This window comes from Pristiophorus japonicus, unplaced genomic scaffold (assembly GCF_044704955.1).
Source record: "Pristiophorus japonicus isolate sPriJap1 unplaced genomic scaffold, sPriJap1.hap1 HAP1_SCAFFOLD_931, whole genome shotgun sequence".
Lineage (NCBI taxonomy): Eukaryota > Metazoa > Chordata > Chondrichthyes > Pristiophoridae > Pristiophorus > Pristiophorus japonicus.
Window position 1 is genome coordinate 124,786 of NW_027254859.1, and position 16,752 is coordinate 141,537.

The following is a 16,752-nucleotide window of genomic DNA, read 5'->3' on the forward strand; positions in this document are numbered from 1 at the left end:
GATACCAGTTACTGTTATATGTCCCTCATTTTCGGAGGAGAGAGAGAGAGAGAGACAAAGAGAGGGTGGAGGGGCGGTGAACTCATAATTTCTATTTTCACGTTAATCAAACATATTTCTGCGTGCGAACAATGTAATAACTTAACAGCATATATGGGTTAAGCCAGCCTCTGCTGTGATTGGCTCCTGCCCCTGAATCTGGGGAACAGACACTCTGAGGAACGCCGGCCTCAGAGTGTTTAACACTTACTGAGCTAGGAAACTACAACTAACCCCGAGAATCGGCAGCACAGGCCGAGCGGAGAGGTAACCCTGTGCTGGGAGCTGTAAATCTGGGACAGTTTGTGCTGTGAATGTGCAGATGTGAACATTGTGTGAGCGAGAGTGTGTTAAAGGGGCGGGCCGGTGAGACGAATGTCACTTTGTTTGTGTCATCGCCGGATTCCAGAGTCCCGCTTGTGTAAAATTCAAAGATTTTCCTGTCACAGGATCGCCCTGCTGCCCTGCTCAGGTCTAAAGTGGGAATTAAACGTCAAGTTTGATGTGATTTCAAATTTCAATCGAAAAACAGAGAAAATGTCCGCGATCGGGTGAGAGAGCGCGATCAGTGCAGCAATGCTGCCATTAATTCGGAGGAAGCTTTCTCGACAACAAACATCCCGGTCTTCGGGACAGAAAGAGGCCAGTCTGGGAATCTGGAGGGCCCGGGTTGAATTGGAATCGGACAGTTAATGAGGAGAGAGAAACACAGAGAGGCTGGAGGGGCGGGGAGCTGACAGCAGGATGTCTCGCCCCGTCCGCTCGCTGCCTTTAAGTTGCTCTGTGCCGCCGCCTCCCGTCGTTTCATTTCTGACCGAGCTCTGACTGTCAGAGAGATTTTCCACAGAGTCGCCGACATGACTGACACTTCAGCCGCCGAAACAGCTCCTTCTGCCGCCGCCGCTCAAGCCAAGGCCCCCCGCAAGAAGAAGAAGGCAGCTCCCCGCTCCAAGCCAGCCGGCCCCACGTTGGGCGAACAGATCCTCAAGGTTGTGACCGATGGCAGCGATCGCAAGGGGATGTCTCTGGCCGCGATAAAGAAGGCTCTGGCGGCCAAAGGCGTGGATGTGGAGAAGCGCGGGTCCCAGATCAGGTTCAGTATCAAGAGGAATGTGACAAATGGCTTCCTGCTGCAGACCAAGGGCACGGGCGCCTCGGGCTCCTTCAAAGTCGCTAAGAAGGAAAACCAGGGGAAAGTGGGAAGGAAGGTGAAGAAACCAGCAGCCAAGAACTCTCCAGCCAAGAAACCAGCAGCCAAGAAATCTCCAGCCAAGAAACCAGCAGCCAAGAAATCTCCGGCCAAGAAACCAGCAGCCAAGAAATCTCCGGCCAAGAAACCAGCAGCCAAGAAATCTCCGGCCAAGAAAACGAGCACCAAGAAGGCGCTAACAGTAAAAAAGTCAGCGAAAGCGGCGGCTGGGAAGAAGGCGGCAGCGGCGAAGCCCAAGAGCCCCAAGAAGGCCTCGGGCGCAAAGGTGAAGGCGGCCAAAAAGGTGGGAAAACCGAGGGCCAAGGCCAAATCAACAAAACCCAAGAAACCAGCGCTCAAAAAGTAAATAAAAAGTGCAACTTGTAAACATCTGAACCCAAAGGCTCTTCTCAGAGCCACCCACGCCTCTCAGAAAAGAGTTGATCCCCGAATCAAATGATCCCTGTCCCGGGGCCGGGCTCAGATTTCAGACAGAAATCATTGAACATGAAGCCAGGATCCCTGGTGACTCGCTGACATTGGCTGCACCCACCCCTCCCCCAGTGTCTGCAATAAAACACACAGAGAATGGGATGTCCGGCCCGGGCCTCACTGTAACTGGGGATGTGTTCAGCTCCAGTCTCAGTTCCTGGTCATTGTCATTTCACAGATTCAGGGGGAGAGTCTGTGAGACGGTGACACTGGCGGAGATACCCCGCCTCACAACTCAAACCCCAAACACCACATTCTCCAAATCAGCTGGAATAAGGTGTTTGAAAACTGCTGAACCCGTCTGTGAGAGGAAGTGTGGGGAGATGGAACAAGGTCTGAGATTGACAGGGAAGGGGCTGTATATAGGCGGGAATATTCGCGATTGTTAATTGTAGCGGGACTTTATTTAAAAGCTTCAGGTTCCTGGAAGCTTTGAATATAAATTCCGAGTCTGTTTCGGTTCTATTGTCGGAAAACGGTTTGAAATTAGCGGCTGCAGAAAGCTGGAAGATCAGAGGCCGCTCTCTGCTCTGTCTGTCAATCTTGACTATGTCTCCTCCCCTTCCCGCCTCTCTCACTCTGCGCTTTCTCAGTCAGGTCGGCTCCGGCTCTATAAAAAGGAGCCGGCAGCAGTTCACTTCTCATTCAGCGGCAGTTTAAGTGAAGAGTCATTATCATGTCTGGTCGCGGGAAAGGAGGCAAAGGACTGGGTAAAGGCGGAGCCAAGCGGCACCGTAAAGTGCTCCGTGATAACATCCAGGGCATCACCAAACCAGCCATCCGCCGCTTGGCTCGCCGTGGCGGTGTCAAACGGATCTCGGGCCTCATCTACGAGGAGACCCGCGGGGTGCTGAAGGTTTTTCTGGAGAATGTGATCAGGGATGCGGTCACCTACACTGAACACGCCAAACGCAAGACGGTCACTGCCATGGATGTGGTGTACGCTCTGAAACGGCAGGGCCGCACTCTCTATGGATTCGGCGGCTGAATAACTCGACCCTTTTCCCCCAAACACAACACAAAGGCTCTTCTAAGAGCCACCCACCGGCACACAGAGAGAGCAGCGACCTGGGGATCGGAGCGCGGACAGTTTGGTTGGGAAATGGTTTCGGCTGTTTAATTAATGGAAAGAAAGGTTTGGATTTATATTGCGCCTTTCACGACCACCGAACGTCTCAAGACACAGAAAAATAGAAAATAGGTGCAGGAGTAGGCCATTCGGCCCTTCGAGCCTGCACCGCCATTCAACAAGATCACAGCTGATCACCTCCCCACGCCCCCTCCACACTCCCAACCCCCGCCCCCCCCTCAGCCGCAAGGACCACATCCAATGAACAAGACCAATGAAGTACTTTTGGAGTGTAGTCTCTAGGAATATGGGAATTATTAAATATTTTACAACTATTGTAAATATGAGAGATCAGAAACTCCGGCTGACAGTCACAATTACCGGGCAGGATACACAGTCCTCTTTACACATTACAGTCTCCCCTCACAGATAATTCCTGTCATGTGAGGTTTCTGTGTGAGAATCGGTTAAGTGGGACGGCACTGGCGGGATCGATGCGGGACTTTATGTTTACAGGAAGCAGTGACCGCGGATTTATTCCCGCCCGGTACAGACGGATCAGGGAATGGAACATAATTCAAACCGGAATGTGACAGAATGGGATTGGTGACTTATAATGGGGCACAATCGCCGTTATAAAGAGCGGGATTCTTAAATTGCTGGCGGGAAATTAGATTTTATTTAATCTCTGTTGGTTGATATTCTGAAATTGGCGGGCTTTTTGAAATTGACCAAATGTCAGTTTCAGTTCAGCCAATTAGGGCCCAGTATTCCTCGCCCTTCATTTTCACTCGGTGCTTGGTTCAAACTTGATTGGCGGTCGGGTTGCAGCCAATCACAGCTCCATGCGGACCCTCACACACTTTAAATGGAAGCAAAGAGGAGTCCCCGCATTAACAATCCGTGTGTCCCAGATTGTGTTGAGATCCGTTCAGAAAATGGCCAGGACCAAGCAGACAGCGCGCAAATCCACCGGAGGGAAAGCTCCTCGCAAACAGCTGGCGACCAAAGCGGCCCGGAAGAGCGCTCCGGCCACGGGCGGAGTGAAGAAGCCTCATCGCTACCGACCCGGCACCGTGGCTTTGAGGGAGATCCGCCGCTACCAGAAATCCACCGAGCTGCTGATCCGCAAACTGCCCTTCCAGCGCCTGGTGCGGGAGATCGCTCAGGACTTCAAGACCGACCTGCGCTTCCAGAGCTCGGCCGTCATGGCCCTGCAGGAAGCCAGCGAGGCTTACCTGGTGGGGCTCTTTGAGGACACCAACCTGTGCGCCATCCACGCCAAGCGAGTCACCATCATGCCCAAAGACATCCAGCTGGCCCGCCGCATCCGCGGGGAGCGCGCCTAGACTCCCCCTGCCCCGGCTCCAAGCTTCAGCACCAAGTGCAACAACGGCTCTTTTCAGAGCCACCAAATCAGCAAAGGAAAGAGCTGCGATCTACTGTAACCAGAGCTTCGTGTTGTTCATTAACCCATTGTAGGGACGGGCAGAGGGTGTGAGACTGATTACTGATCGTGTCTTCATATACCAACTCGGTTCACATGGGAATTATTGACGATTAACTGGTGAGTCTTTTAATATTTTCAGAAACTGACATCGGCTTTGCGTCGCTCTGACCTCGAGTTCCCCGGGGCAGAGCACAGATTTCCCCATTCGGTGTTGCCGGAGAATGGGGGCAGGTAGATCTGGGAAGCACTGCAATGGACTCGGGTCCTGTATGTGTGCATCGCTCGCTGCTCCAGTGCGGTCTAAACTGACCGGCTTAGCAGAGAAATACAGAGCCCGGGAACGGCCAGAGCTCCCGAGAACAAAATCAGCATTCAAACTATCTCAAACCAGACCAGAATTAAACTAGGCCCTTTTATTACTACATTAATTCATCATTGCCGACTCTCTCGTTTTCAGACAGATTAAAGAATATTTAAAGAACCGGTGGCAGTATTTATACAATTGTTGAGTGACAACTGTAGTTCAATTATTCGCTGTTAACGGGAAGTGTATGTGTGAGCAGAGAACCGTAATGCAGAGACCGGGAACTGAAAACTCCCGCGTACGGATAAGGGGAAAGCCATTTAGGACTGAGATGAGGAGAAACTTATTCACTCAGAGTTGTTAACCTGTGGAATTCCCTACCGCAGAGTTGTTGATGCCAGTTCGTTACATATATTCAAGAGGGAGTTAGATGTGGCCCTTATGGCTAAAGGGATATGGAGAGAAAGCAGGAAAGGGGTACTGAGGGAATAATCAGCCATGATCTTATTGAATGGTGGTGCAGGCTCGAAGGGCCGAATGGCCTACTCCTGCACCTATTTTCTATGTTTCCAGGTCTAAAACAGGCCCATCGATCGGTACATGAATTAAAGGGCTCTGACTCCATTAAGATAGTAAGCATCCCCTTCACAGATACTGTGGGTGGCTCTGAAAAGAGCCTTTGGGTTATTAGATTAAATCTTGTCCGCTTTACTTGGCCTTGGACGAAGTGGTGGTTTTCTTGGGCAGCAGCACAGCCTGGATATTCGGCAGCACCCCGCCCTGAGCTATGGTCACCTTTCCCAGCAGCTTGTTGAGCTCCTCGTCGTTGCGGATGGCCAGCTGCAGGTGTCTGGGGATGATGCGGGTCTTCTTGTTGTCGCGGGCCGCGTTGCCGGCCAGCTCCAGGATTTCAGCGGTCAGATACTCGAGCACAGCAGCCATGTAGACCGGGGCTCCGGCACCCACACGCTCAGCGTAGTTCCCCTTTCGCAGGAGTCTGTGAAGACGGCCCACAGGGAACTGCAGTCCGGCTCGGGAGGAGCGAGACTTGGCCTTGGCGCGAGCTTTGCCGCCAGTTTTTCCTCTTCCAGACATTTCCACGATTCACAAGTTCAGACAAAGAATGAGAAACTCCTCCCACATCTGCCCTTCTTATACATTCTGGAGGGATGCAGGGAGCGAACTTGTGATTGGTCGCTCTGAAGTGGATTTCATTGGTCTTTTCCGCTGACCAATCACCGTCTGTTTAGCCCGCCAATGTAAACAGGGCGAAAATTACTGTTCGACTGCCAACGAATCTTCAATTTCAAAAACCCCGCCAATAATTTTTACAATGCGGATTATGTTAATAAATTCAACATTAGCCAAAGATTTCCAAACACTTTTTATTTCCTTTTGCCGTATTCTTTATTGCCTTCCAAATTCCAGGATGTTACAATCAGGATTAAATTCGCGTTCAGTTTCAAACGTTCTGTAACGGGACACATTCCAGCACAATCTTTGTACAATTTGGGAATCACAGATCATGGATCGATCATCCGCACAGGCGGCAGTGAGACCAGAACTGGGAGTTCTTCTGTGAAAAGAGGGACAGAGGGTTCAAACTCCCTGTTCTGGTCTCTGTAAGAACTCCCAGTCTGGGCTGTTGCACTCGGAATCTCGGATTAATAAGCGGGTTGACCCGAACTAGAATTTTTTTTATATTGTAAAGGGTTTGAGAGAGAATGAGGTGACTAAAGTCTGAGTTTCACCTCCTAAAACAAGATCATAATTCATTGGCAAGCGACCAGGGACAGTGTGTGCAGTTTACTGGGAGGAAAATTCATCAGAGAAGCTAAGGTTGAACCGGACAGTAAAACCGCTTATCTGATAATTCAAATCTAAATCTACAGCTGGAATTTTAAATGCTGTCAAACACACTTGCTCAGGAAATAAATACAGTAAATTGAGTTTAAAGGGTGATGTGTTTGTGCAGCTCTTTCAGAGACGTTGTGGGTGGCTCTTAAAAGAGCCGTTGTGTTTAGGGATTGTTGTGTGAGGACAACGTGGAGTTTTACTTGGAGCTGGTGTACTTGGTCACCGCCTTTGTCCCTTCCGATACGGCGTGCTTGGCCAGCTCCCCGGGTAGCAGCAGACGCACGGCGGTCTGGATCTCCCGGGAGCTGATGGTGCGGCGCTTGTTGTAATGGGCCAGGCGGGAAGCCTCACCTGCGATGCGCTCGAAAATATCGTTCACAAAAGAGTTCATGATGCCCATGGCCTTGGAGGAGATGCCGGTGTCGGGGTGAACCTGCTTCATCACTTTGTAGATGTAGATGGAGTAACTCTCCTTCCTCGACTTCCTGCGCTTCTTACCGCCCTTTGGTGGTGTTTTCTTGATCACTTTCTTGGCGCCTTTCTTGGCAGTAACTGATTTCTTCTCTTCAGGCATCGTCTTGTTCAATCCAACCCAGACATGACGTAAACTTAGCTCGGAGCTCGCATTATATAGGCAGCCCCACACTCCGCCCACAGCCCTATGCTAATGAGGGATGGGTGAAGGCAACAATTGTGATTGGTTCACTCACTGCGTTGTCAATTTCTATTGTTCTGTAATTCTCTGATTGGATGTTTAAAGAGACCAATCAGATTTACTGCTCGCCACAATCTCAAATTCTTCAATTAGGTCATCAGTTACATCCCCTCCCGACTTATACTCTGTTCTTTATCGATCTAGATTTCTACATGTTTGACAGACATTGACCGGTTTGTAACCGAGATTGCCTGAGGGCCACTTCTGGTCAGGACTTGGAAGTCTATGAGGTCAAAAGACCCTCAATGTCCTTCCTCCCTGATGCTGCCTTCCTCCCACCGTTTAATTCAACACCTTTCTTATCTTTCACTGCTGTAACTACATTAGTTGTTTCAGTGTTACCTTCACCTGGAATATGCCGTACCTTCTGTGCCGTAAAGGGCCTATTTCCCTTAGCACAGGAGGCATAAATTTAAAGTAATTGGTAGAAGATTTAGAGGGGAAATATCTTCACGCAGAGGGTGGCTGCGCTCTGGAACTCACTGCCTGAAAGGGTGGTAGAGGCAGAAACCCTCACCACATTTAAAACTACTTGGATGTGCACTTGAAGTGCCGTAACCTGCAGGGTTACGGACCTAGAGCTGGAAAGTGGGATTCGGCTGGATAGCCTTTTGTTGGCCGGCACGGACACGATGGGCCGAAGTGGCCTCATTCCGTGTTGTAAGCTTCGATGATAAATATCTATAATTCTGAAACTAAAAGGATATTCCGTCCATCGTGCATATGCTGATTTAAAATATCTATCGATACCGAACAAAATGTAAATGAACTATATCTCCCTCCCTCCCCCCGTGAGGCGGTGGGTGGGACTTAGAAGAGCCTTTGCTTTGTGCTTGGGGGAAGAGAGTCCCGTTGAATCCATAGAAAGTGCGGCCCTGCCGTTTCAGAGTGTACACCACATCCATGGCAGTGACCGTCTTGCGCTTGGCTGCTCAGTGTAGGCCTAAACTGACCGGCTTAGGAGAAAAATACACAGCCCGGAACGACTGGAGCTCCCGGGAACAGAACCAGCATTCAAACTCTCAAACCAGACCAGAATTAAACTAGGCCCTTTTAATAACCGCCGACTTTCTTCATACAGCTTTCATTGATAAGATTAAATATTTAGGGAACCGGTTGCGGTATTTATACAAGTTTTGAGTCTCTGACAACTGTAGTTTAATTATTAGCTGCTAACTAGAACAGTTTGTGTGAGCAGAAAACCATAATGGAAATACCAGGAACTGAAAACTCCCGCATACAGGTCTGAAATAGACCAATTTATCGGTACCTGAACTCAAGGTCTCCATTAATACAGTAAGCAGCCGTTTCACAGATACTGTGAGTGGCTCTGAAAAGAGCCTTTGGGTTATTAGTTTAAATCTTGTCCGCTTTACTTGGCCTTGGACGAAGTGGTGGTTTTCTTGGGCAGCAGCACAGCCTGGATATTAGGCAGCACCCCGCCCTGAGCGATGGTCACCTTTCCCAGCAGCTTGTTGAGCTCCTCGTCGTTGCGGATGGCCAGCTGCAGGTGTCTGGGGATGATACGGGTTTTCTTGTTGTCGCGGGCCGCGTTGCCGGCCAGCTCTAGGATTTCAGCGGTCAGATACTCGAGCACAGCAGCCATGTAGACCGGGGCTCCGGCACCCACACGCTCAGCGTAGTTCCCCTTTCGCAGGAGTCTGTGAACACGGCCCACGGGGAATTGCAATCCAGCCCGGGAGGAGCGAGACTTGGCCTTGGCCCGAGCTTTACCGCTGGTTTTTCCTCTTCCAGACATTTCCACAATCCACAGGCTCAGAGAAAGAATGATAAACTCCTCCCATATTTGCCCTTCTTATCCCTTCTGGAGGGATGCAGGGAGCGAACTTGTGATTGGTCACTCTGTCGTGGATTTCATTGGCCGTTTCCGATGACCAATCACAGCCTGTCTAGTCCACCAATGAAAGGAGGGCGGAAATTACTGGTTTCCCAACAGCCAGAACCTAACGATTTTTTAAATTCAAAAATCCCGCCAATAATTGTGAAAATTGCGGATTGAGTTAGTAACTTCACCATTAGCCAAATACTTCAAAACACTTTTTGTTTCCTTTTGTCTTATTCCATATTTCCCTTGCAAATTCCAGCCTGTAACAATTAGGATTAAATTCGGCTTCAGCTTCAAACTGTCTGTAACGGGCGGGACTCAGTCCCCACTGATTCTGTAACAGGACACATTCCAGCTCCATCTTCGTAAAAGTGAACTTGTTTTCACAGGAGCTGCTGTGGGAGTGAGACCAGAACTGAGAGTCCTTCTGTAAAAAGAGAAGAGGGACAGGGTGTTCAAACTGCCCCTGTTCCAATCTCTAAGAACTCCCATTCTGGGTTGTTACACTGCGGGGAGTCTCGAGTTAATAAACGGACTGAGCGCAACGGAATAAAAAAAACTCGTGAAAAGGACTTGATTGAGAACGTGACTGAAATCGGAGTTTCCCCGCCCCCCAAAATAAATTCGTCGGCATGCGCTGTGAATGAACGGGTCTGAGAACAAAGGGAAAGCGACCAGGGACCGTGTTTGTAGTTTACTCACTGCAGGAAATTCCAGTGACGCCAAGGTCAAGCCGGTCAGTGAAGCTACTTATGAGAATTCAAAACTAAATCTACAGCTGGAACTACAAAGGTTCTCACACACACTTGTTCAGGAAATAATTACAGTAAATTCAGTCTAAAGGGTGATGTTTGTGCAGCTCTTTCAATTATGTTGTGGGTGGCTCTTAAAAGAGCCGTTGTGTTTGGGGTTTGTTCTGTCAGGACAGCGTGGAGTTTTACTTGGAGCTGGTGTACTTGGTCACCGCCTTTGACCCTTCCGACACGGCGTGCTTGGTCAGCTCCCCGGGCAGCAGCAGGCGCACGGCGGTCTGGATCTCCCGGGAACTGATGGTGCGGCGTTTGTTGTAATGGGCTAGGCGGGAAGCCTCACCCGCAATGCGCTCGAAAATATTATTCACAAACGAGTTCATGATGCCCATGGCCTTGGAGGAGATGCCGGTGTCGGGGTGAACCTGCTTCATCACTTTGTAGATGTAGATAGCATAACTCTCCTTCCTCGAATTTCGGCGCTTCTTGCCGCCCTTTGGTGATGTTTTTTTGATGACTTTTTTGGCACCCTTTTTCGAAGCTGGTTTCTTTTTTTATTATTCGTTGCCAATCTTTCCAATTCTTTGTGAGATCATAAACGCCAGAGGTCACCTTGCACCCATCAAGGATCACTCTGCGCCAATGCTCTTAGCCAAAAGGCCTCGAGCCCAAGCACCGTTCCTGGAAGTACTGCAATATCAGGTTCGTGCCATGGAGGTGGATGGGTCAAGCCCCACACCCACCTCCTATTTCCAAAAAGCATAGGAGAACCACCTTCCTGATCCAGGGAGAACCACTTTCTGGTCATGGTTATTCCCCTGTCAGGTCAGTTACGCATGATCTTGGCCAAAAAACCGAGAAGCTGGTTTCTTTTTTTTTAAATTCGTAGCCAATCGTTCCAATTCTTTGTCAAATCACAAACGCCAGAGGTCACCTTGGGCCCATTCAAGGATCACTCTGCGCCAATGCTCTTAGCCAAAAGGCCTAGAGCCACTGCACCGTTCCTGGAAGTACTGCAATACCAGGTTCGTGCCATGGAGGTGTATAGGTCAGGTCCCCCACACACCTCCGTGGAGGTGGATGGGTCAAACCACCCCACCCACCTCCTATTTCCAAAAAAGCAAGCATATACCTTCCTGATCCAGGGAGAACCACCTTGGGGTTATGGTGGTTACTCCCCTGTCAGGTCAGTTACGCATGATCTTAGCCAAAAGGCCGAGAAGCGGGTTTCTTTTCCTCAGGCATCGTCTTGTTCAGTCGGGTAGATATGAAAGAAATTTTGCTCCGGGCTCGCATTATGTAGGTAGCCCCACACTCCGCCCACAACCTTATGCTAATGAGGGATGGGTGAAGGCAATGACTGTGATTGGTTCATTGGCTGCGTTGTCAATTTCCATTGTTCTGTATCTCTCTGATTGGTATCTTTAAACATCCAATCAGATTTATTGTTTGCCACAATCTCAAATTCTTAAATTAGGTCATCAATGACATCCCCTCCCGATTTATATTCCGTTTTTGTTTCTATTCTGCTCTCAGGCAAAAATGGTTAATGACGGCCGGACTTATGAGGAAGGTTCATTCACGTTTTTTTCTATATATACATTCAATAATCTGAACAGCTGTGTTTGTCGATCTACATTTCTACATGTTCGAGACATTGACCGGTTTGTAACCGAGATTTCCTGAGGGTCACTTCTGATCAGGACTTGGGAGTCCTTCTATGAGGGCAAGGGACCCTCACTGTCCTTCTGCCCTGATGCTGCCTTCCTCCCATCGTTTAATTCAACACCTTTCTTATCTGTCACTGCTGTAACATGGATGTAACAGTATGGATTTATGAAGGGGAAGTCATGTTTGACAAATTTGCTGGAATTCTTTGAGGATGTCACGCACAGGGTGGATAATGGGGAAGTAGTGGATGTGGTGTATTTGGACTTCCAGAACGCATTTGACAAGGTGCCACATAAAAGGTTACTGACTGCACAAGATAAAAGTTCACGGGGTTGGGGGTAATATATTAGCATGGATAGAGGATTGGCTAACAAACAGAAACCAGAGAGTGGGGATAAATGGTTCATTCCCGGGTTGGCAATCAGTAACCAAGGGGATGCCACAGGAATCAGTGCTAGGACCCCAACTATTTATGATCTATATTAATGACTTGGAAGAAGGGACCGAGAGTAACGCAGCCAAGTTTGCTGACGATACAAAGATAGGAGGAAAAGCAATGGGTGAGGAGGACACAAATTCTGCAAAAGGACATAGACAGGCTAAGTGAGTGAGCAAGGATTTGGCAGATGGAGTATAATATTGGAAAGTGTGAGGTCATGCTCTTTGATTTGTGCAAGTGCAAGTTATTATTTCAATGGTGAAAGATTGCAAAGTGCTGCAGTGCAGCGGGACCTGGGGGTACTTGTGCATGAAACACAAAAGGTTAGTATGCAGGTACAGCAAGTGATCAGGAAGGCCAATGGAATCTGGCTTTTATTGCAAAGGGGATGGAGTATAAAAGCAGGGAAGTCTTGCTACAGTTGTACAGGGTATTGGTGAGGCCACACCTGGAATACTTCATGCAGTTTTGGTTTCTATATTTACAAAAAGGATATACTTGCTTTGGAGGCAGTTCAGAGAAGTTTCACAAGGTTGATTCCAGAATGAGGGGGTTGACTTGAGGAAAGGTAGAGTAGGTTGGGCTTCTACTCATTGGAATTCAGAAGAATGAGAGGTGATCTTATCGAAACATATAAGATTATGAGGGGGCTTAACAAGGTGGATGCAGAGAGGATGTTTCCACTGCTAGGGGAAACTAGAACTAGAGGGCTTAATCTTAGAATAAGAGGTCGCCCATTTAAAACTGAGATGAGGAGAAATTTCTTCTCTGAGGATTGTGAATCTGTGGAATTCGCTGCCTCAGAGAGCTGGGACATTGAATAAAATTAAGACAGAAACAGACAGTTTCTTAATAAGGGAATATGGGGCAGGGAAGTAGACCAGAGTCCATGATCGTATTAAATGGCGGAGCAGGCTCGAGGGGCCGTATGGCCTACATTTGCTCCTATTTCTTATGTTTTTATGTTCTTATGTTCTAACTACATTAGTTTTTTCAGTATTACCTTCATCTGGAATGTCCCGTAAATGTCTATGATTTGAAGACTAAAAGGACATTCTGTCCATCGTTTATATGCTGATTTAAAACACCGAACACCACAATACAGATCTTGGCAAAAAACATATCTATACAGAACAAAATGTAAATCAACGATCTCGCCCCCGTTCCCCAGGTCACTGCTCTCTCTGTGAAGAGGTGGGTGGCTCTGAGAAGAGCCTTTGTGTTGTGTTTGGGAGAAAGGGTCACGTTATTCAGCCGCCGAATCCATAGAGAGTGTGGCTCTGCTGTTTCAGAGCGTACACCACATCCATGGCAGTGACAGTCTTGCGCTTGGCGTGCTCAGTGTCGGTGACCGCATCCCTGATCACATTCTCCAGAAAAACCCTCAGCACCCCGCGGGTTTCCTCGTAGATCAGGCCCGAGATCCGCTTGACACGGCCACGGCGAGCCAGGCGGCGGATTTGGTGATGCCTGGATGTTATTACGGAGCACTTTATGGTGCCGTTTGGCTCTGCCTTTACCCAGTCCTTTGCCTCCTTTACCTCCTCCAGCCATGATGATTCTTTACTGAAATTGCCGCTGAATGTTAATCTCTCGCCTTACCCATTGTCTGCTGAGACCACCAATGAAACGACGGCGGAAATTCCTGTCCTCAACAGTCACACCTCGAACTATTTTTAATTTCAAAAACACCGCCAATAATTTTTTAAAGTGCGGATTATGTTAATAAATGCACCATTAGCCAAAGGTTTACAAACAGGTTTTACTTCCTTTTATTTTATTCCATATTTCCCTTACTAATTCCAGGCTGTTACAATCAAAATTAAATTCGCGTTCACTGTCAATCTGTCTGTAACGGACGGCAATCAATCCCCACTGATTCTGTAACAGGACACATTCCAGCTCAAACTGTGTAAAAGTTGGGAATCACAAATCATGGATTGATCTTCCGCACAGGCGGGAGTGAGACCAGAACTGGGAGCCCTTATGTGAAAAGGGAAGAGGGATAGAGTGTTCACACTGCTCCCGTTCTGGTCTCTGTACGAACTCCCATTCTGGGTTTTTACATTGCAGGGAGTCCCGAGTTAATAAACAGATTGACCGTAACAGGAATTGAAAAATAAATTTGTAAAGGGCTTACGAGAGAATGAGGTGACTGAAATCTGAGCCTCATTTCCTAAACAAGCTCTTAATTCCTCGGCAGGCGCTGTAAATGGGAACGAGCGACAAGGAATCGTGTTTGTAGCTTGAATGGCGGGAAATTCAACAGCGGTCCTAACGTCGAACCAGACAGTGAAGCTGCTTATGAGAATTCAAAACTAACTCCACAGCTGGAACTGCAAAGGTTCCCAAACACACTTGTTCAGGAAATAATTACAGAATATTGAGTCTAAACGGTGATGCGCTTTAGGTCTTTCAGAGAGGTTGTGGGTGGCTCTTAAAAGAGCCATTGTGTTTTTGGTTTGTTCTCTCAGGACAGCATGGAGTTTTACTGGGAGCTGGTGTACTTGGTCACCGCCTTTGTCCCTTCCGACACGGCGTGCTTGGCCAGCTCCCCGGGCAGCAGCAGGCGCACGGCGGTCTGGATCTCACCGGAGCTGATGGTGTCAGATTATAGTATGAGAGTGTGTATTTTATTCTGTACCTGTCTATCTCTGGTATATGAATGTGGCATTTAATCTGTACCTGTCAGTTACTGGTATATGATTGTTGGGGTTACTCTCTACCTCTCAGTTTCGGTTATGTGATTGTGGGTTTTAATCTGTACCTGTCACTCCCTAGTATTTGAGTGTGGTGTTTATTCTGTATCCATTTGTCTCTGGTATGTTAGTGTGGGTTAATCTGCACCTGTCAGCTTGCTATGTGAGTGTGGGTTTATTATGTATCTCTCGGTTCTGGTATATGTCTGTGGGGTTAATCTGTACCTGTCAGTTTCTGGTTTGTGAGTGTATTTTTTCTGTAACTGTCAGTTTATATGTGAGTGTGTATTTTATTCTATACATTTCAATCTCTGGTATGCGAATGTGGGGTTTAACCTGTACCTGTCAGTTTCTGGTAGATGAGTGTGGGGTTAATCTGTACCTATCAATTTCTGGTCTATTATTGTGGGCTTTAATCTGTACCTATTAGTTTCTGGTATGTGAGTGTGGATGATATTCTGTACCTGTCTGTTTCTGGTATGAGAGAGTGGTTTTAAGATGTACCTTTCAGTCTTTGATATGTGAAAGTGGGGATTAATCTGTACCTGTCAGTTCCTGGTATTTGAGTGTTGGTTTTATCCCATAGCTGTCAGTTTCTGGTCTATGTGTGGGGTTTAATCTATACCCATCAGTTTCTGGTGTGCAAGTGTGGGTTTTATTCTGTATATTTCAGTATCTGGTATATGAATGTGATATGTTTCAATAGTGAAACAGCATTTGATCCTACCGCTCTGTGTGGCTGTAAGATTCACAATGTAACTCAGCCACTTCGGATCACTGTTGGACTGACAGCTTCTGCTGCCTGTGATAACAGGATTGAGGTCAGTTCTGTGTCTCTGCGCTCTGAGTGATAATGTACTTACTGTATGCGAGAAGGAGCTGCCTGCACTTTTTCTTGTGTTCTGGATGGAAGAAATATCATTTTATACTGGCTCAATGAAGTATTTTGCTTTGAGAATAATACCAGAAAAATATTAGTTATGATATGGACAACTGATGGGGAAAATATAAAATAAAGTTGCAATGAATGTATATGTTTATAATAAAGTAAAATATCTGGAGAGAGGAAACCGTGATACAAACAGTGTCCTTGTCTGACCTCACTGCAGTACAGCGGCACTCAGATTTTCCACACCAGGTGTGTAGGACGGTTCTATAGAAAGTTATCAGCAACCAGACACAACCCAAACCCAGCACTGGTCCATGAATGGGATCACCCGATTAATACAATCGAGGTTTATATCCTCCACTCCCATAGGACTACCTGTAAAATTCTGAATCGCTTTCTGGATTATAACCACAGGTACATGGGCTGTACAACAATTGTTCTCAGTCTATTGGAACCGAGTTAAGTGCCTGTGCAGTCAACAGAATGTCACAGAGCCCGGATCATGATGTATCGGAGGGAGCAACAATGTATCTCTCGATCACCTTCAACACGGTTCTGGAGAACTCAACGCACCAAAACAAAATGACCAAATTTGAAATGTCTACTTTCTGTCCTGGTGCCTGCAATAGATACACTTTGTGACACTCCTCACATCCTCACTGTCAGGCTGTGTTTCCACTGTTCAATGTCCAAGAAGGGCAGACACGGTGAGATTGGGACTGAATCAGGAACATTCACTACTGGTTTGGTGACAGAAACCAGCAATGATTTGAAAGAGTGTGGTGATTAACTTTCTCTGTTACCTTACACTGTACACACACAGCCCGGGATATCTCCGCTCCCTTCCCCCACTCACTCCACGTTCCCGAACTACTTCCTGCTCCATTCTGCCTCTTACAAACAGCCCCCGATTCCCTGACACAAAGCCCATTTGCGGACACAGTCCCAACGCGATGAGCTGCTGTAAGGTGGCTGCTGTTTGCTCCCTTACACTGGCCCGGGATATCTCCGCTCCCTGATGTGTTCAATGATTATCAGCCCAGCACAGAGGAAATGGCAGCCACAGGCAGAGTTGGGGGAGGGGAGGTCGCATAGGCCCTTCCCGTCGGTTTAAACACTGGGCGGGGAGACGAGTGGCCGGGGGCGGGGGGGCAGCAGGCAAGTATTTCAATGCTCGAGTGTGAAGTTTGGAGGTGGATCTGGAAGCTCAGAGGCCGCTGTCTCTGTTCAATCTGTCACCCTGTATTGTTCAGACTATGGGATATGAGTCTTTGTTTTACATTGTATAGTTCAGACTATGGGATGTGAGTGTGTGTTTTACACTGTATAGTTCAGACTATGGGA

At 47.9% G+C, this 16,752-nt stretch overlaps 4 protein-coding genes and 3 pseudogenes across 4 annotated transcripts; 2 read left to right on the top strand and 5 right to left on the bottom strand.

Annotated features, from left to right (window-relative positions):
• Positions 1–896: 896 nt before the first annotated feature.
• LOC139257923 (histone H1-like) lies at positions 897–1,595 on the top strand. Its single transcript, XM_070874669.1, has one exon. It carries the CDS (start codon positions 897–899, stop codon positions 1,593–1,595), a length of 699 nt encoding a protein of 232 aa, XP_070730770.1.
• Positions 1,596–2,396: 801 nt separating this feature from the next.
• On the top strand, positions 2,397–2,708 carry LOC139257926 (histone H4). Its single transcript, XM_070874672.1, has one exon. The coding sequence runs from the start codon at positions 2,397–2,399 to the stop codon at positions 2,706–2,708; it is 312 nt and encodes a 103-aa protein (XP_070730773.1).
• Positions 2,709–6,596: 3,888 nt separating this feature from the next.
• LOC139257925 (histone H2B 1.2-like) lies at positions 6,597–6,974 on the bottom strand. Its single transcript, XM_070874671.1, has one exon. It carries the CDS (start codon positions 6,972–6,974, stop codon positions 6,597–6,599), a length of 378 nt encoding a protein of 125 aa, XP_070730772.1.
• A 2,924-nt stretch (positions 6,975–9,898) lies between these two features.
• Positions 9,899–10,909, bottom strand: LOC139257924 (histone H2B-like). Its single transcript, XM_070874670.1, has 2 exons — positions 10,906–10,909; positions 9,899–10,251 (listed from the first exon to the last, which is right to left on the bottom strand). The coding sequence occupies exons 1-2, from the start codon at positions 10,907–10,909 to the stop codon at positions 9,899–9,901; spliced, it is 357 nt and encodes a 118-aa protein (XP_070730771.1).
• Positions 10,376–10,576, bottom strand: LOC139257931 (U2 spliceosomal RNA; annotated as a pseudogene).
• LOC139257932 (U2 spliceosomal RNA) lies at positions 10,699–10,937 on the bottom strand (annotated as a pseudogene).
• A 2,133-nt stretch (positions 10,938–13,070) lies between these two features.
• LOC139257927 (histone H4 type VIII-like) lies at positions 13,071–13,374 on the bottom strand (annotated as a pseudogene).
• Between the last annotated feature and the right edge of the window lie 3,378 nt (positions 13,375–16,752).